The sequence below is a fragment of the Geotrypetes seraphini genome, chromosome 8 (assembly GCF_902459505.1).
Source record: "Geotrypetes seraphini chromosome 8, aGeoSer1.1, whole genome shotgun sequence".
Taxonomy (NCBI): Eukaryota; Metazoa; Chordata; class Amphibia; order Gymnophiona; family Dermophiidae; genus Geotrypetes; species Geotrypetes seraphini.
Window position 1 is genome coordinate 138,370,019 of NC_047091.1, and position 21,705 is coordinate 138,391,723.

Here is a 21,705-nt window from a genome sequence, read left to right on the forward strand (position 1 = left end):
AAGTGAGAAGGGTACAGGTTAAAAAATGCTCGTATAACAAAACCTTATGAAAACAAAGTTCAAAAATCTTATTTTGCAATCAGATGGCCATCTATTTTGGAACAGCTTCAATATCTGTTAGTGAAAGTCATCCACAAAATAGAGCCCCCCAGCTTGAGTTATGGTTCTCATATAAACATGAGCTATTTGGGGGGAAATCACTAGGGAACATCCATCTGTGTCTCTTGAGCTGATTTATGTGAAGATGTGGGAATAAACCTCTGTTTTCCTTACTTAGAATACCATCAAGAACTGTTGGGATGTTTGTGCATCATCTCCTGACTCAAAGGTTGCATTTTAGAAGTCTTGCTAGAGTCAAATGGATTATGTGGGGATGCAATCTTGCGGAGCATTCTGGGCATTCTTTTTGACTTTTGGCATGTTTTTATGTAGGAAACATCAGATAGGAGTGTGCTAGAACTTCAGCAGTATGCCAAAAAGAACAAGCCAAATCTACACATCCTGAATAAGCTGCAAGAAGAAATGGGAAAGCTGGCACAGGAGAGGGTGAGTTTACAATTCAACAGTTCTGTAGCAAGGACATAGGAGTCTGTACTCTAGATCAGTGGTTCTCAACCCTGTCCTAGGGGACCCCCAGCCATTCGGGTTTTCAAGATATCCCTAATGAATATGCATGAGAGAGATTTGCATATAATGGAGGAGACAGGCATGCAAATATGTCGTATGCATATTCATTAGGGATATCTTGAAAACCCTACTGGCTGAGGGTCCCCTAGGACAGGATTGAGAACCACTGCTCTAGGTGAATTACCTCCTGGTCATTAGCTGCTTTCAGCATATTTCATCTTCTCCTTCACCAGTGGAGTATAGTAGCCTCTTCAGATTTTTTCTTTGTAAGCGAGCTGAGAAGGTGTGTTCTGATCTGTTCGGTTTGGCTTTGTTTTGGGTTTTTAAAATTATTTTTGGGTATTTTTTTATCCATTTTTTGAGGCTTCGGTGCCTAGAGGTCAGAAGCTCAGGGCAACCCCCAGGTATACCTGCTGAGCCAGCCTGCTTTGTACATTTTGGAAGCTCAGGCACCATTCCCCTGGGAGCTAGCTCGTCTTCTGATTTATCAGAGACTTGAGCACAGGGTTTGAGGCCTCTTTGTTGTCCTTTTGGGTTTCAGAGAGCCAGCTGCATTTTTTTCTTTTTAATAATTCTTTATTCGTTTTCAAATTAAACAACAAGTGCACAAAAGAATATATTACAACAAATTATTCCAGAATAGCACTTTGATATCTGCCATATAAACATCTAGTAAAATCAATAACCCCCCCCTACCACCCACCCTTCATCATATTTTCAATAAAAATATACACATATTATATAGCATAGTATAACATAATATGTAACATTATTTATCCCAGGACAAGCAGGCAGCATATTCTTAACGTATGGGTGACGTCACCGACGGAGCCCCGGTACGGACCCTTTTAACTAGAAAGTTCTAGTTGGCCGCACCGCGCATGCGCGAGTGCCTTCCCGCCCGACGGAGGAGTGCGTGGTCCCCAGTTTCTTCGTTTCCGCGGAGCGAAGAAGACGCATGTGTTTTCAACGGCCGTTGAAAAACTAGTTTCTGCCTTCCCTGCTCGCGTAATTTTTCTTGTTCTTTGAATTTTTTCCCTTCGGATTCCTTTGCTTTTGTTTTGAAAAAAAAACAAAAAAACTCGTCGAGTTTTCATTATTTTTTCGCGCCGGCCCCAGCGGGGCCTGTTGTCACCATACAGGCCTCCGGCTTTGATTTTGCGGAGGCCGTGTTTCCCTTCATGCCCCCTCAACCGGGTTTTAAGAAGTGCCAGCGGTGTGCACGCCCGATCTCTCTCACCGACCTGCACAATTGGTGCCTGCAGTGCTTGGGTCCAGAGCATCGGGCTGACACCTGCACCCGCTGTGCTACGCTTAAAAAGCGCACTTTGAAAAATAGGCAGATCCAGCAAAATATTTTGTTTGGTACCGGATCTGCCATGGAACCTGCCGCGACGTCGACGGCACCCCAAAAGTCGACACCGACGTCGACACCACCGGACCCTTCCTCGGGGTTGTTGGGGCCAGGTAAGCCGGCTAAGAAGCCTTCCACTTCCCTCGAGCGCCCTCCTGCCACGGTTGCGACACCGGCCCTTCCGGCACCGCACCGGCCCCGCAAACACTCCGCTCCGATCTCGGTGAGTGCCTCATCATTGGCCTCCTCAACGCCGGAGCGTAGAGCGGCACCTATGGTACCGAAGAAGAAAAAAGCGGTACCGGTGCCTCCCCTGGATGACCGCATCGCAGCCATACTCCAAACACAGTTACAGGAGCAGCTGCAACAACAACTCCAACAACTGTTACCGGCGTTGCTGGCACTGCACCTTCCGGTACAGGACCGGTCCGAGCCTCGCACTGTTCCATCGGTGTCGACCCCCTCAGTACCGATTAATACCTCCATGCCGGTGCTCTTGGCTGAAACACCTACAGTGCATACCCGTGCTGCTGCCGACCCTGTCCGGTCTCAGGATCGACATCGGTCTTCCTCACCCGGTACCGCCTCAGTGCGCTCAGGCAAATCTCTCTCAAAGACCCGCCATGCCGAGCCCTCTACGCCGAAGTCCAAACATACGCACCCCGACGTTAGGGACCCAGACTTGTGGGAAGACTCCCCTCACGGTACCGAAGAGGACGCTTCGTCAACCGACGAAGAACCCTCCATGACCGACACCGTCTCAAAACCAGAGCAATCCTCTTTTTCTAAATTCCTTAGGGAGATGTCAGCAGCTCTTTCCATCCCCTTAGAGTCCGACTCTAAGAAGTCTCAGGCTTTCCTCGATGCCCTAGACTTTGAGCAACCTCCCAAGGAATTTCTAAAGTTGCCCGTCCACGACATCTTACGGGAAACTTTCTATAAGAACTGGGAGACTCCCCTCACTGTTCCCGGAGCCCCTCGTAAATTGGATAGCTTGTACCGGGTTATTCCAATCCCAGGGTTTGACAAACCTCAATTGCCCCACGAGTCCCTCCTGGTGGAATCTACTTTGAAAAAATCTCAGGGTTCCAGTGTATATGCCTCCATCCCTCCTGGCAGAGAGGGAAAAACCATGGATAAATTTGGTAAGCGCCTTTTCCAAAATGCCATGCTAGCCAATAGAGCCAACAACTACATCTTCCACTTCTCCTTCTACATGAAGCATCTGGTGCAACAGCTCTCCTCCTTACAGAAATATCTTCCTGAACGTAAGGTCCCTCTTTTCCAGCAACAAATTTCCAGCCTCCTCCAACTCAGGAAATTCATGGTTCGCTCCATCTACGACTCATTTGAGCTGACCTCTCGCGCATCTGGCATGGCCGAGAGTCTCTGACCTAGACATTAACCACCAGGACCGCCTGGCTAACGCACCTTGTCTGGGCGATGAACTCTTCGGAGAGTCCCTGGACTCAACAACCCAGAAGCTCTCAGCACATGAGACCCGGTGGGACACTCTGATCAAACCTAAAAAGAAGACTCCACCTGCTCGTCCCTACAGACCACAGTCTTCTTACCAGCGTAGGTTCTCGGCCAGACCTCTCAACCCACCTCAACAACAGTCTCGCAGTCCTCGCCACCAACATCAGACTCAGGCTCGCCCACAGACTCAACCTGCCAAACCTCTTCCTTCATCAAAGCCGTCTCAACCCTTTTGACTCTTTTCTCCAGAGCATAGCCAGTCTTCCACCATCGCTACCTCTCCCTCAACATATCGGAGGACGTCTTCAGCTTTTCCTCAGCCGTTGGGAGGTCATCACTTCGGACCAGTGGATCCTCAACATCATTCGCCACGGCTACTCTCTCAACTTTCAGACTCTTCCTCCAGACCATCCTCCCGTAGAGTCTGCTTCTTACTCCTCCCAAACCCCCCTCCTCCTGAGGGAGGTCCAATCCCTCCTTCTTCTCAATGCCATCGAAGAAGTACCTCCAGACCAAAGGGGTCAGGGATTCTACTCCCGCTAATTCCTGGTTCCCAAAAAAACAGGAGACCTTCGTCCCATCCTCGATCTCAGGGACCTCAACAAGTGTCTAGTCAAAGAGAAGTTCAGAATGCTCTCCCTGGCCACGCTTTACCCTCTTCTCTCCCACCACGACTGGCTATGCTCCCTAGACCTCAAGGAGGCCTACACTCACATCTCAATCCATCCGACTTCACGTTGCTATCTACGGTTTCAGATACAGCACCATCACTATCAGTACAAAGTGCTACCCTTTGGCCTCGCATCATCGCCCAGAGTGTTCACCAAGTGCCTTATTTTGGTGGCGGCCTTCCTCAGGTCTCACGACCTTCAGGTGTTCCCCTACTTGGACGATTGGCTGGTGAAGGCACCTACGTCTCCGCTTGTGCTACAAGCCACTCACCACACCATCTCGTTCCTCCATCTTCTGGGTTTCGAGATCAACTATCCCAAGTCGCATCTGCTTCCCACACAGCGACTTCAGTTCATTGGAGCAGTTCTCGACACCACTCTAATGAGGGCATTTCTCCCCTCCGACCGTCATCGAACTCTGCTCCACCTCTACCGTCAGGTGCTCCTTCATCACTCCATTCCAGCTCGACAGATGATGATCCTCCTGGGCCACATGGCCTCGACGGTCCATGTACTTCCTCTGGCGCAACTCCACCTCAGGACACCTCAGTGGACTCTAGCCAACCAATGGTCACAGACCACCGATCCTCTTTCTCATCCCATCTCTGTGACATTGTCTCTTCGGCAATCTCTTCAATGGTGGTTGAACTCCTCCAATCTTTCCAGGGGTCTACTCTTTCATCTACCCCCTCACTCCATGATCATAACCACAGATGCCTCCCCTTATGTGTGGGGAGCCCACCTGGGATATCTTCGCACCCAGGGACTCTGGACCCCTCAGGAGCGTCAACATCACATCAATTTCCTGGAACTCAGAGCCATGTTCTATGCTCTCAAAGCCTTCCAGCACCTTCTCTGCCCTCAGGTCCTTCTCCTGTGCACAGACAACCAAGTCGCCATGTACTACATAAACAAGCAAGGCGGCACCGGATCTCCCCTCCTCTGTCAGGAGGCTATCCGCATTTGGACCTGGGCCTCGGCCCGCAGTCTCTTCCTCAAGGCTGTCTATATCCAGGGTGAACAGAACTCCCTGGCCGACAATCTCAGCCGCATCCTTCAACCTCACGAGTGGACTCTGGATCCTCCCATACTCCGCTCCATCTTTGCTCGCTGGGGCACTCCTCAGGTGGACCTCTTTGCAGCTCCTCACAACCATCAGCTGCCCCAATTCTGTTCCAGACTCTTCTCTCCTCATTGTCTGGCCCCGGATGCATTCCTGCTCGACTGGACGGATCGGTTCCTCTATGCCTTTCCTCCACTGCCTCTGATGTTGCGGACTTTATTCAAGCTCCACAGGGACAGAGCCACCGTGATTCTCATCGCTCCTCGGTGGCCTCGCCAACACTGGTTCTCCCTCCTGCTCCAGCTCAGCTCCAGGGAGCCAATTCCTCTTCCTATGTTTCCTACTCTACTTACGCAGCAGCATCAGTCTCTACTGCATCCCAATCTGTCCTCGCTCCACCTGACAGCTTGGTTTCTCTCGGGCTGACCTCTCCAGAGACTCTGTCTCAGCCTGTCCGTCGTATTTTGGATGCTTCCGGGAAACCGGCCACCCTCCAATGTTACCATCAGAAGTGGACCCGGTTCTCCTCTTGGTGTCTACTTCATCATCACGATCCCACCTCATTGGCGGTGGAAACTGTACTGGACTATTTACTCTCTCTCTCCGACGCTGGCCTCAAGTCGACCTCAATCAGAGTCCTCCTCAGTGCCATCACTGCGTTTCATGAGCCTATCCTCGGAAAACCTCTTACGGCTCATCCCCTGGTTTCCCGGTTCATGAGAGGCCTCTTCAATGTCAAACCACCTCTGAAACCTCCTCCAGTCGTCTGGGACCTGAATGTGGTTCTGTCAGCCCTCATGAAATCTCCGTTTGAGCCTCTTGCCACAACTTCACTCAAATTTCTTACGTGGAAGGTGCTTTTCCTCATTGCCATCACCTCTGCCAGGAGGGTTAGTGAGCTGCATGCACTGATTGCCGACCCACCTTTCACTGTTTTTCACCATGACAAGGTGGTTCTGCGTACCCATCCTAAATTCCTGCCTAAGGTGGTCTCGGACTTCCACCTCAACCAGTCCATTGTATTGCCTATCTTCTTCCCTAAGCCCTATTCCCATCCTGGGGAACAGGCGTTACACACGCTGGATTGTAAGCGTGCCCTTGCATACTACCTTGACCGTACCAGGGCTCACCGCTCGTCTCCTCAGCTCTTTCTGACCTTCGATCCTAACCGTCTAGGTCGTCCTGTCTCTAAACGGACGCTTTCCAACTGGCTTGCTGCCTGCATTGCGTTCTGTTATGCTCGGGCCGGTCTCTCACTGGAAGGTGCTGTCACGGCCCACAGGGTCAGAGCTATGGCTGCTTCTGTGGCTTTCCTCCGCTCCACGCCCATCGAGGAAATCTGCAAGGCTGCCACTTGGTCCTCAGTTCACACGTTCACTACTCACTACTATCTGGATGCCTTCTCCAGACGGGATGGACACTTCGGCCAATCTGTGTTGCAAAATTTATTTTCCTAATGGCCAACCATCCCTCCTCCCTCTCTGTTAGCTTGGAGGTCACCCATACGTTAAGAATATGCTGCCTGCTTGTCCTGGGATAAAGCACAGTTACTTTCCGTAACAGGTGTTATCCAGGGACAGCAGGCAGATATTCTTACGTCCCACCCTCCTCCCCGGGTTGGCTTCTTAGCTGGCTTATCTTAACTGGGGACCACGCACTCCTCCGTCGGGCGGGAAGGCACTCGCGCATGCGCGGTGCGGCCAACTAGAACTTTCTAGTTAAAAGGGTCCATACCGGGGCTCCGTCGGTGACGTCACCCATACGTTAAGAATATCTGCCTGCTGTCCCTGGATAACACCTGTTACGGTAAATAACTGTGCTTTCCAACTCCCTCCCCCCTTTAGTGTGCTGACACAGGGTGAGGATCCATGTGGGTTGAGGTCACAGTTGGTACCGGTCCAACTGGCTGCCCGAAGATCTCCAGTTTTGGATCCTTTCTGGAAGGATTTGCAGCAGAAAATCTCCCTTCAGTCAGGCTGCAGGAAAGCTGACACAGATAGTCACCTTCCAAACAAATTCTTTTGTCAAACAATATTAATACACTAAACTATTTTCTTTTCTACACACTCAATGCATAGTACTATAGGGAAGTTCAGATCTCCACCTGAGTTAGTGAGCTTGAGGGGGTCTTATTCTTCATCATTCCCAGTACTGCATTTAAAATACTTCTTATGAGTTGGATTAATTATAGGTTGAATTAAGTTAATTATTCACTATTTCATTTTAGAATACTTTTAGTGTAAATAAGTTCATAACTTAGCTTGATAATAGATGATTCCCTGTCCCGACGTGTTTCGCTTGACTTTATCAAGGTCAGGGGAACTTAAATCTAAAGCTAAGCTTCTCCTATTCTGAGCAGTTTTAGATTTAAGTTCCCCCGACCTTGATAAAGTCAAGCAAAACATGTTGGGGCAGGGAATCATCTATTATCAGCCTTTCACATCAACCAAGAAGTCTGTCTACCCACTTTTCAGTCTATGGGTTTGCAAGATAAAATATTGCAGAGACTGGACTGGACGTACAGAGAGTTTTGCTCCACTGTTTGGAACGGACCAATGACTTTTGACTTTCCGACCATCTTTTTGTCCTAACCAGTCATTCAAAATGAGGCAGACCAGCTTCCAAGGCATCAACTTGCTGGAAGAGAGGCTGCTTTATGTGTTTCCACTATGGCCCATGATGGACTGGATCAGTCACAGAATTGTGACTCACCCAGGGCTTACGATCCTAGTAGGCCCAGATTGGCCTCGCTGGCCATGGTATGCGGATCTAGTATGGCTCCAATGGGCCAGATGCATCAAGCTACTGGTTCATCAACCAAAAAGCCTGTCTACCCACTTTTCAGTCTACGGGTTTGACTAAGCAAGATAAAATATTGCAGAAGACTGGATGTATGGAGAGTTTTACTCCATTGTTTGGAATGGACCAATAACTTTTGACTTTCCGACCATCTTTTTGTCCTAACCAGTCAGTCAAGAAGAAGCAGACCAGTTTCCAAGGCATCTATTGCCAGATGGATTCATATGGCAATTTTGTCGATGTGGGGCGTGGCTTGGACGCGCATTCCGATGGTCGGGTAAACGAATAGCTCCATGATCAAAAGCTATAATTTTTGAAATTACTACAAAAAAAATCAAAATTCAAAAGAAAAATATCTAAATATTGAAATACAATGACGTCTAGCAAACAGAACAAAAGCGATTTAGGAGCAGGAGGATCCGGTACAGGAAGTAATAAACGATCAAAACCGGAGCCAAGCATCACTCCTTCAAAAGCTCCACTGCCATCAGATGACAACCTCGATGTAATGGAAGAATTAAGACAAATTAAAGAAATTGTTCTGGACAGCAACAAAAAACTACAAAAAGCTATTGAAGATGCAGCAGCCTTAACTAAAAGAGTGGAAGTGACAGAAAACAGAATAAACCTAATAGAGGATAACTTTGAACAACTTAATCTAAATGCAAGACAAAACAAAATCATATGGAAAGAGGTAGAAGAAATTAAAAAAGACCTTGAAGACAGCCGGAACCGTGAAAGAAGAAATAATTTAAGAATAATAGGAATACCGGAAGGGGTAGAAAAAAATAATCCTATTACTTTTTTGGAACACTTTCTACCTAAAGTGCTACCATTAAAATTTAAAACACCACTGGAAATCGAAAGGGCACACCGGATACCAACACAAAGGAAAACTTCACAAACTGGACCAAGGACATTAATATTCAAACTACTGAGACATCAACAAGCGCTGGAAATCTGTCAATTAGCTAAAGAAAATAAAAATCTCAAATGTCAAGATTCAAAAATACATATTGTCCCTGACTTTGCGAGGGAAACTGCATTAAAAAGGAAAAAATTTTTAGATATGAGACCACAACTGAAATCTTTAGGAGCTAGATATGGGCTCCTTTATCCAGCAATAATGAAGATCACTATTGCAAATAAAACTCAGAATTTTACAGATCCAGCAAAACTACAAGAATTTCTGGATCAATATGAACAACCCATGACATCCTAAACATCTTAATGAAAAACCTAATGAGAAAAATGAGTATGTATAAATCTGTTAATACTTTACTAAAATATTCACCATATAAGAATTGATTTTATTAATAATATGACTTACAGTTAAAATCTAGAACTTTGAAGTGGATTCAAAAAACAACAGACTGAAACTACATGTGCTGCAGCACACACATGGAACTATACAAAACTAACATTCTATGAAGGAAATAAAAGAAATAAAACAAACTTTATAAAAGTACATAAACTTATACTTTTTAAAGGAAAGTTTTATAAACATTTTGAAGAAAATGTACTTACAGAAGAAAACGTGGATTAAATGGAGATCCGAATGAAAAATTTACAGAGAAGTAAATATGGTAACTAAATATGGGAGTGGTTATATACAAACAGGAAATGTGGTTGATGGACAGGAAAAATCTCCAATCACGCTGCTGGGGAGTTACAAAATACAAAACAAAAAGAGATTGGTTGACAGAGAGAATATCCTGTAATAGGAAGTGCTTCCGTTTTGATTCTAAAATGTTGCTAAGTTTGTTATGAAAGAGAGAAGATTCAGTCTGGAATAACACAGAATAAATCCAAAAAGACTGTGCTGTATGTAAGGTGTAACTGATTTTCTCCTTCTCAAATACTGAACTAGCTTCAAAGTTATTCAGCGCTTTTATTTCTCTGGCACTTTGACTGACGGGCTGTCCTCAATACTGACAAAAATAAAATCAAGTCCCTAGTCAGGAAACATCTTCATTACTTGCTCTCTTGAGGGAATGATGAATGTCTTGGACTATTTAGCAGAAACAATGAGAGAGGAATACTTAATCCTACAAGGTTGAACTGAATAGGCAACACAAAAACATTTTTGGAGACAGAAATTGGGGGAAAGAAAAGAATCTAGGAGTCTTACAACTGGGAATTTTACCTAAATCTCTTCCTCACAACACAAATTGGAGTAAAGGTTGAAAAATAGACTGATTGCAACAAACATACCTATATAAAGACATTTTAAGACACACAGACTCCACTTCATGATCCACATAGTACTATTAAAATAATAATATTATTAGATATCAGTATAATGAATGTAAAGTTGATTCTTGATAAATTTATGCAAGATTGTAAATCTCATTGATAAATCTTATATAGATTTATCAAAAGATAAGATAATATTTTCTTATATGGATTTAAATACATTAACTTTTTATATAAAATTTATATAAGAAAATTATTTATTTGCTAGATATATAGGAAATATATTAGATAAAGGGAGATAAATTATTAGTAGTAAATAAAGAATATTTTAATTTAGCTTGGGGGAGTTATTTTAACCTAACCTCATCTTGCGTACCCAAGTAATCGTATTTAATAAGAGGGGGGAGGGGAGGGAGGGAAATAGGGATACGGGAGGGAATGGGAAAGAAAGATATATAGGATATATAGAAATAATAAAAGGAAATTATAATTTATTAAATATATTGGGAAAATATATTAATAAAAAACAATATATATCATTATATAGAAAATATATTATAAAAACTATAATTATAAATGTCTCTTAAAATAATATCTTTGAATGTTAATGGTCTAAATCATGTTATAAAAAGGAAAAAAGCATTACTGTTCTTAAAAAGGCAAAATGCAGATATATGTTGCATACAAGAGACCCACCTTTCAAACATTGAATCTAATAAGTTGACAGGTGGTTGGATAAAGCATTGTTTTTATTCACCAGCCATAGGGAAAAAAGCAGGTGTTGCTATTCTAGTGAATAAAAAATGCTCAGCTTTATTTAAATTAAAAGAATCAGATGTTCATGGCAGATGGGTAAAAGTGGAAATATGCATGGGAAATACAACCATGACGTTGTTTAATATATATGCCCCTAATTCAAAACAAAATGAATTTTTTAAGACTCTTCAACAACTGATCTTACCACTGGCTACTTCAAATCTAATAGTAGCTGGGGATTTTAATGCTGTTATGGATCCTTTATTAGACAAAAACCCAAGTAGATATATGAAATCGATGGGACTAGATAATTTGGTACAAACTTGTAATTTGACAGATATTTGGCGAATACTTCATTTTAATGGACGGGAATTTTCTTTCTGTTCTCATGTTCATAATTCTTTTTCAAGAATAGATTATATATTTATATCAAAACACCTAGCACATCAAGTAACACAAGCTGCCATTGATCCAATCATATTATCTGATCATGGTGGAGTGTGGATTGAAATTAAAATCACAGATCAAAATACAAATAGACCAATATGGAAATTTGATAATACATTGCTTGCTGACCCAATATTCTGTGAGAATTTTCAAACAAAAATGAAAGATTATTTTCAAATAAATGATAAAGATGAAATCTCTAGGGAAATATTATGGGATGCTTTTAAGGTATCAATAAGAGGACAAATTATTTCTTATTCGGCTTATCTTAATAAACAAAATAGAAAACAATTTTCTAATTTGGAAACAGAAATAAAAATTTTAGAATCAAAATTAATAGAAAAATGGGAATATTATATACAACAAGAATTATTAAAACTTAAAGTAAAATACAATGAATTCTCATCAAAGATAATAAGAAAAGATTTATTCTCCCAGCAGGCATTGTATTATGGAAACTCAAATAAGTCGGGAAGAATATTGGCAAATTATCTCAAAGCGAAAAAAAAGAAATCAAAAATAATTGCTATAAAAGATGAAAAAGGTGACACATTAACACAAATTGAACCTATCTTAAAACAATTTCTAAAATTTTATAAATCTCTTTATACTTCCGAGACTTATTTAAATAAAGAAAAAGATGGTTTAGAATTTCTGAAAATGTTAGAGGGTCCAAAAGTTCCTGAACATATAAAACGAAGTTTGGAAGAGCCAATATCATTAAAAGAATTAGAAACAGCTTTGAAATCCCTTAGAGTTGGATCCGCTCCAGGTGGTGATGGATATACAGTGGAATTTTATAAAACATTTCAAAATTTATTATTACCCTATTTATTAAATCTTTTTCAATATCAACTTAATAAAGGATGTATAAATGGCACTATAGCAGAATCTTTAATTATTGTTTTACCAAAGCCAAATAAAGATTCCACATTGGTTTCAAACTATAGGCCAATATCTTTAATAAATGTAGATGGAAAAATATTAGCAAAAATACTTGCATTAAGATTGGCTAATGCTCTTCCCCATATTATAGGTATGCCTCAAACAGGATTCGTTGCTCAAAGACATTCATCTCATAATACCAGATTAGCATTCCATATGTTATACTTAACAAAGAAAATGAATGAGCCTACTTTTGCTGTTTCTTTAGATGCAGAAAAGGCTTTTGATAGAATAGAATGGACATTTATGTATCAGGCTATGGAATGGTTTGGTATAAGTCCTGGATTCATACAAATGATACAAACATTATATAGCTCCCCCTCTGCTAGATTATATATAAATAATACATTTTCAGAAAAATTTAATCTACAGAGAGGAGTTAGACAAGCATGTCCCTTGTCTCCTTTACTGTTTGATATAGTTTTAGAACCCTTAATATTAGCAATCCAACAAGTAAAGGAAATACAAGGTATACCTCATTCAGATAGAGAATACAAAATATCAGCTTATGCTGATGATTTATTATTATATTTGAGGAATCCAGAATCCACCATTCCACAATTGCTTGAACTAATTGATAAATTCGGAAAGTTTTCAGGGTATAAGATAAATTGGAATAAATCAGAAATACTTCCATTAAATGTACACTGTACAAAAGGTTTATTTAATACATTCTCTTTTGTTTGGAAGGAGGATACTATTAAATATCTTGGAATTTGGATTTCAAAAGATTTAGAAGACACAATGAAAATTAATGAAAAATGTTTATTACAAAAAGTGACAGAGATGTGTGAACAATGGAATCCTTTACATTTATCTTGGTGGGGAAGAGTACAAACAGTTAAAATGATGATCTTACTTGTAGTTTGTTACCAAATGGGAATGATACCAGTTTTCTTTCAAGAATCTTTTTATACAAAGTTAAATAAGGTATTGACAAAATTTATTTGGCTTGGGAAAAATCCCAGAATTGCTTTAGTGACATTACAAAGACCAATTGCGGAGGGAGGGGTAAATTTTCCCAACTTCTATAGGTATCATCAAGCCTATATTTTACGTCAAGGTATGTATTGGATCCTCCCAGAGCCCACTGATAATATTCCAGATTGGTTCTGGCTTGAATGGAGACTCATGTTTCCTTTACGTCTCAGTCATGTAGTTAGTATCAAAATGCCAAGGCTATACAAAGAACATAAAATATTCATGGATACATGGAAAACTTTAAGATATATAAGTAATCTAACTCCTATTCCAATTAGTAAATCAACAACTCAAACGATTTGGTTAAACCCCAAGATCAAAATAGGCGGTTTCAAAATAATCTGGAAAAACTGGATGACAGCAGGTATTCGTATTTTAGATGATATAATAAAAAATGGAAAGATGCTGGAGTTTTCACAATTGCAACATAAATTTGATCTTAAAAAAACACAATATTTTAAATGGTTGCAATTGAAGCAATCCATTCAGGTAGGGTTCCCTGAATGGAAAAATCTTACTAATTATCACAGTTTGGAATTCCTGTGTTTCCAGATTAATTCAACAGGTCATGAAGCTGCACAGTGGTATAAATTAATATCCGGTTATATAAATAAAAAACCAAAAAATGGTCTTAGAGACATTTGGAGCATTGAGATAAAGCACCAAATTAGTGCATCTCAATGGCCACGACTTTGGTCTTGGAGGCTAAAATGTACGGTATCAGCATCTATGAGACAAACTTGGTTTTTTCTTTTACATAGAGCTTTCTGGACCCCTGTTCGATTACAAAAAATAGATAGCTCTAGGTCAAATAGATGCTGGCATTGTCATGTTGAAATTGGGACATTAGATCATCTTTTATTCTATTGTCCATTCATCTTAACATTCTGGAAATCAATCTGGCCCCAAATAAATAGGATGTTAGAAAATCCGGTAGCCTTGACATATGATACCATATTATTTGGAACAACTATGAGAGCAAGAAGTCAAATATCATCAAGTAATAACAAACTTCTTTTTGTTTTAACTGGAATAGCAATACAACAAATCACATTCAATTGGAAAAAACATGACAGATTAAATTATACATTCTGGTGGAATTCTGTATGTCATATATACAAAATGGAGCTCACTATAGCAACACAAAAAGGACATATAGATAAATTTCAAAAAATATGGAGACCATTAACTGAATATTGTAAAGAATGATTAATTTTCCCATGTATAGAATTTGATTAGAAGAAAAAGGGATCATATCTCTAAATATTATATAATATATTAATACTTGATTTATAATATGAAATATGGAAAGAATAGCATTTAAAAATTTTATTCATGTATTACTGAATAGAAGGGAGGGGGGAGGGGATGGGATATTATTATATTAACTAAGAATTATATAAATTTAGTTTTCTGAAATATTAGTATGAATTTATATTGTTGATGTAACATATGAAAATGAATAAAGATTTCTCATTCAGTATTGATAGGGAGGGAGGGAGGGAGGGGAAATTATTATATTCAATAATAATTATATTAATTTAAATTTCTTACATAATATTATAACTTTATAAAATATTGATTTTCTAAAGAAATTTTAAATTTGATATTAATCTGTAAGTTAATCAAGTGTGATTATTCAAGTTTATAATGAATTTATTTAAAACACTTGTTGTAACATAAGAAAATGAATAAAGATTTATAAAACAATAAAAAAAAGCAATTTTGTCGATGTACATTGCCTGTGGCAAATAGCCACCTATTTCTCTCAAAGCTCATTTGACTAGAAGTGTGATGGCTTCCTGGGCAGAGACCCAGTGCCACCCAAAGAGATCTGTAGAGCAGCTACCTGCTCTACTCTCCATACCTTTACAAGATTCTACAGAGTGAACCTAGCAGCTCGGGAGGACACCACTTTTGGGTCATCGATTTTGTGGGCAGTCTCATCTGTCCCACCCTAGGTGTCTCACTGCTTTGGTACATCACCTAGAGTACAGACGCCTATGTCCTTGATACAGAATGGAAGATCGGGTTCTTACCTGGATAATAATCTTTCTGTTAAAGGACATAGGAGTCTGTAAGGCCTGCCCTGTCCATTTTCAGTGTGCCTGCCTCAGATAAATCTATAGTCCAGAACTGGAGTTTTTTTACTTGTCAGTTGGAAGAACATGTAATCATATATGGCTAATAAATCATTAAGTTGTTGAGTTCCTGAGCTCCATATGTATTTGTGTTAGTTGTACACAGCAGAGTGGTTTGTTGATACATCTATGTTATTAGTTCATACTAATTATTGTTCTTTTTCATGAGTTACAGAGCAGAACAGAAATGTATTATTTATTCACGGAAGTTCCCCATGCCCCTCCTTCTGCTTTCTTCTGTTATAGTGGATATTATTTGCTTTGGTACAAACTAGAGGTCTGCATAGGAACTGGGATTGCAGGAATCCCGCAGGGATCCCCCCAGGTCTACGGGACTCCTGTGGGGATGGAACCGGGGTTCCCAAGGCCTGGAAAGAGAATTAGCAGAAGATAGATAAAAAGCAGAAACTGGGACCAAGGTGATGGAAAAACAAAATGTCCCACCAGCTACAGCAAGGGAGATGTTCATTTTGAGGGGAGGCTAAGCTCAAAGTGGGAGGCCCAGCCTCCTCTCATGATTATGCCACCAATTGTGTGTAGTACAAAATAAAGTGCTTGCTGAGTTTGTTTTTGGGTTTCCAGTTCAGTTTTGGCACATTTTTCTTTTGCAATCATTGTCCTGAAAAGTGCCTCTCAATTCTGCTTTAAATGATTTTGATACTGTATTGTTTGATTCTTTACTCATTGCTGCATTAAAAACCATTTGTGGATCTTGAGGGGACCTCTCACAAGTTACCTATGCCAGATGGTGGAACCAGATTTGTTTGCTCTACAGATATGAGCTTTTTTATTGCCAAAACATCCAACTCTTATTTCTTTTAACAAGAAATGGTTGACCCTACAGTCACATGACTTAATGTCTATTCTAATTCTTTCCGGTGATGTATGCAATCCTTATTTCTGTTCACTGTTATTTGTTTATATTGTATTTTATTGTTGGTTTAACCTTTTCCTAGTGTGTGTCCTGGATGACAGGACATTCCAAAAATGACATAGACAGTGGATAAACAGTCTGTATGGACTAATAAAGAGCCAGGAACACAAAATATTTGAATTTACAGACTTATGATTTATTTACATTATGTTTACAATAGCTGTAAATGATAATGGTGAATAATACAAAACTTTGCTAAAATAATTATGATTGTAACCAGCGTAACGTAAAATTTATTACAATAGGTTAAATAAACTAAGACTTAAAAAAAAAATCAAAACTGTCAAAAGTAATTGCTGCTTTTAATGGGGACAGGTAACTTTTAAAGGGGATGGGCAGGGATGGAGGGGATTTTGGTGAGGACGGGCGGGATGGATTTCTGTCCCCACGCAATTCTCTAGTACAAACTGAAGAGGGCAGTATATTCCACTGGTGAAGGAGGAGGAGCTGAAAGATGTGATTGGCATGCAAGCAGCTTGCAACCAGAAGTAATTCACCTAGAATACAGACTGCTATGTCCTTTAACAGAAATAAGATTATCCAGGTAAGAACATAATCTTCCATTGCTCGATTTCCTGTCCTGGAAGGACTGCAGATGTGAATTTTTGCAGTTTCTTACATTCTTAAATTATTGTGAAAGAAATTGTGTGGCCCACATAATAGTTAAGTACTAGAAACTTACATACCATTAAGTATTGAAGAAGAAGTCTTTATTTGGAAGATATTTTTAAACTCTGTAAACTGCCTTCCTGTTTTCTGAAGATAAACATGTTCAGACCAATTTTGCTTAACATTTCACATCATATTGGTCCTTCAGTAAAGAGCATTCTCCTTTTTTCTCATTAAATTTGCTGTCTTTGCCCAGCCAAATTAGCAGCTTTATCCTTGGGCTAGAAATAATGGGAGGGCTGAACAAATTACTTTCATAACAGAAAACTCAAAATCTGTGAAAATAGTTTAGGTCCATTAGCCAGAGAAATTGAGGACACTAGTGCTCAGAGTAAACCAATCCTGCCACAAATCCTGACTATCCTTGAAAGTGATATTAAGGAGAAACAAGATGTGTATGATGTCTCTGAAGTTTTTTGTGAGCATCATTAGATTGTTTCTCTGACTTTTTTGGTCATTCAGAGTAGGTTTGCCACTAGAGTAAGCCAGGTGCCACTATATAGGCCCAAAATAACTGAGCCTCAAGGATTGTTGGAAAGGATAATGATTTGCTTGGGGAAAAGGGGAAATAAAAATCAACCAGTACCTGTTTTCTTTTCTAGGAGGAGACTCGAAGAAAGCCCACAATGACTATAGTAGAATCTGCCCAGCCTGGAAGTGAACCTCTGTGTACTGTCGATGTCTGACCAGAAAATCCACTGAGGGAGCAATAAAGACTTCGGGCAAATCTTTTCTTCAATTAAACCAGTTAAGAGTTGATATTAATTGAAAAATACAAAACTGGCTGCTTCAGTGATATGTATTTTTGCACCATCAGGGCACTATTACTACTAATGAAAGTTGTTACCTCATAAGATGAGTGATTTTGTAAATGGTCAAAAGTCCCCAAATAATGAATTTTTTTTCCCATATGGAGATGCACAATTGAATTGCAGGCATGTCCACACAATAACAGTAAAGCACTTTCTGTTCAGATATCCATTGAGGAGAAGATTTGATACACTAAAATGTATTTATGTATACAGATCTGCCCAACATTTTGTTTTTCTGTTATATGTAAGGTTTTTGTTGCAAATTAGCACATAACCCTATATGCACTGACATGACACTTTTGAATTCTGTGATGAAATTTAGGAGGGATGATACTTTTAAGACTGGACATTAGGCCAGTAAACGCTGAATGGGGATTGGGGTTGTCAGGAACTTTAATGATTGTGGATGCCTGGCAGTGTTGAAGAACAACCCTTGAGAAGATTGGTACAAGTGACTTGTGAGAAAAACTGATGTATCTTACTTGGGCTGGGAAAAGTTGGACCGTTTGTATACTTTATGCCTCGTTTGCTGGCATTGGAAATAACCGAGGTGCTTGGGCTTTGCTTATCAGTTGCTGTCCCTGTTACATTTTGTATGTTTAGTGAAGTTGCTGGGTATTTGTTAGCTTTAGTGCAGAAATTTACATGGAAATGACAAGCAAATCATTTGAACATGCTGTGCCAGCATAAATAGAAAGGAAAGTCGAGTTTTCAAGAGGCCATTTTCCCTGTCATTCTTTGACACACTTTTTTCTAGGCATTACATATTACTGTAGTTTACCCATAGAACGAACAGATTTATGCACTTGCTAATACGGAACACTGGTAGCTTTTATGAAGATGGCATTGTCTAGTTACCTTCTTCTGGATTGTATTAAATATTACATTATTTTCTATCTTCAATTAAATCAGAAATATAAATGTTGAAAAAGCAAAGCTTTGATACCCTACCCCCCCTTCCCCCCCACCCCCCGTCTGTTACTGGTTTTAGAAAGGGAAGTTAACTTTGGTGTCAGTTATAAAATGGAAGCTTTGATCCAGGCCGAAGGCTTGAATTTGGTCCCCTAGCTCTGCTGTACCATGATGGATTCATTCCTAATGTCACAACTTAAAACATGCTTTTTATTTTTGCCATCACATTTACCAGTATGTTAAAAAACATAATCTGAAGGCACCATTTCCAGTGTTTCATTTCATCGGTACTCTATTTGCTGTTCTGTCCTACTGTAGCAAGCTGAACGCAGTTGCTCTGTAATTGGTGCTATTAAAGAGCTATGTGGACAGTTAACATTTTATGCTTTTAAATGTAAATAAGCTAATCCTTCCTGGCTGACCCATTAGCTCCTTGACTCCATATGCCAGCCTTCTGAGGATATACAGCATGCACCAAATGTAAGATTCAGCATGCTATACTTTCAGCTAAGTATTTGCACATTTTCCATAGAAGAGTGAAATTAAGTTTAGGGGTCATTTTACTAAGGTGCGTGACGTGCCATGCCTCCAGTAGGTATCAGGGCTGTGGAGTCGGAGTCGAGGAGTCAGAGTCGGAGGAAATTTTGGGTACCTGGAGTCGGAGTCGGAACATTTATCTACCGACTCCATTTTTGAACTTGGCATACCAATAACGAGCGATTTTTTCAGCTATAGCACTCACTATATACACAGCACAAATGTTGCGAGCAGCTTCTGTGGCCTTAGAACCTTGATTAAAAGCAAAAATAAGGTGGTGTCGAAAATGCTCATTTCTCTCAACTTGACATTCTATTTTAACGATCTGAAAATTAACCAGTGCTGTGGAGTCGGAGTCGAGGAGTCGGAGTCGGAACATTTATCTACCGACTCCACAGCCCTGGTAGGTATACAGTAGGCTATGCTAAAAGCCCACCTCTTTAAGGGTGCTTTTGACTCCTAACTCCTCATCTTGGGTTCTGTCTGTCCAAGTTAGATTGTAAGCTCTTCCGAGCAGGGACCGACCGTCTATAAATATCAAACTGTGTACACCTTTCAGTGCTAAATAAGTGAATAGTAGTACTATGTAACATTTAGCACACCTTAGTAAAAGGACCCCTTGGTATTTAGCTTGTGTCTTTGTAGTGATAGTTCAAGGTGAATGGAACGGCCAGTAGAAAAAAGGAGGTATTGATGCCCCTGTATAAGACTCTGGTGAGACCTCATTTAGAATATTATGTACAATTCTGGAGGCCACACCTTCAAAAAGATATAAAAAGGATGGAGTCAGTCCAGAGGAAGGCAACTAAAATGGTTGATGGTCTTCGTTATAAGACTTATGGAGACAGACTTAAAGAATCTAAATACGAGTGTATACTTTGGAGGAAAGGTGGAAGAGGCGAGATTTGACAGAGACATTTAAATACTTATGTGGCATAAATAGGCATGAGGCGATTGAAAGGAAACTCCAGAGTGAGAGGGCATAGAATGAGGTTAAGAGGTGATGGGCTCAGGAGTAATCTAAGGAAATACTTTTTTTAACAGAAAGGATGGTAGATGCATGGAACCAGTAGAGGTGGTAGAGGCAAAGACTGTCTCTGAATCAAAGAAAGCGTGAGACAGGCACATGGGATCTCTTAGGGAAAGAAGGAGATAGTGGGTGCTGCGGATGGGCAGAATGAATGGGCCATTTGGCCTTTACCTGCTGTCAATGAGTGAGCATTGCATAGCTTTACATAAAAAGATATAACAAGATTTCAGTATATAGAATTAGTGCTGATAAGAGTGGATATGTTTCTGTAAGGTACATTCAGGTACAGCGACAATGAATTCTGTTTACAAAATTAATTTTCTACTTTGCAATTCTGAGAGATGTTCAATTCATAGAGGTGGTTTTACTGTTCTCAGTTATTCATTGTATAAATGATATAATATTTTATTGCAGTATGATATGCACGTAAGGAGAAGAGAGAGGTCAGATATTAGCCAATAATATGGTTTGTGCCGCCTCTCCAGCACTCTGAAAAGCTGGAAGCTGCCAGTGCAGCTTCTGTGCCTATCATGCATTAGATATAGTAAGTAACTTTTTTTATTTTCATTTGGTAGTTTTTAGCACAAAAGTCTTTCTACCCCTTCAAGTTAGCTCTATGCTATTTACCGCAGAGTTAATCTATTAATATTCTGAATTATGGAGACATTTGTTTTGTGGATATCTTGATTTTAGCCAGTTGTAAGACTTTGATGAAGCTGGCCATTGCCAGGATCATTCACACTAAGTGTGAAGTGGAAGGTGCAGCCTTTTTTGTGATCTTTGAATCAACCCTCTTTGTGTCTGGATCGAGCTTCTAGCTTATAGATGCAGCGAACCAAAGCCAAAGTCCAAATATCTGCTTTCTTAAGGATGTTATCAGAACTCTGTTACTGCTTTGGTAACTGGATAAGCTAAATATCCAGAAAGTAACTTTGAAAAACTGCAATAACTGCTGGAACAAATGACCTTAACTGCTGTTTTCTTGTCACAATGTCGTGAAGTATTTGTGTTTTAATGTTTACTATTGTTTGGAGCACAAGTCTTGCATTTGCACATACGCATGAGCTGCTGTGAGTTCAGAGGATGTTTAATTTTTTTTTTGCTTTTGCTTCTGCACAAACGCTTTTCCACTGTGTGAGTCCAAGCTCTGTCTTAAACTTTGTCTTGTAATGCTTGATGTCAGTTACGGGTTAAAGCTGTGTGCGTGTTTTAGAGCTTTGAATTAGAATTGTACAGAGCAAACCTGGTGTCCAAAAACAAAAATCTTATTCATCCTTTTTATTAACAGTTTCGGTGATATTATTAAATAAGTGGCTCGTAGCTTGCCTGGTTCTCCCTTAATATATATTTAT

General features: G+C 40.2%; 1 protein-coding gene across 1 annotated transcript in view; it reads left to right on the forward strand.

Annotated features, from left to right (window-relative positions):
* The window catches only part of DGCR8 (DGCR8 microprocessor complex subunit), a 105,938-nt gene extending 86,295 nt beyond the window's left edge, over positions 1 to 19,643 (forward strand). The window contains exons 13-14 of the mRNA XM_033956792.1: positions 433 to 546; positions 17,665 to 19,643. Coding sequence (XP_033812683.1) covers positions 433 to 546; positions 17,665 to 17,748 — 198 coding nt within the window. The 3' untranslated portion in view covers positions 17,749 to 19,643. The remainder of the gene's footprint in view (positions 1 to 432; positions 547 to 17,664) is intronic.
* The last annotated feature ends 2,062 nt before the right edge of the window (positions 19,644 to 21,705 follow it).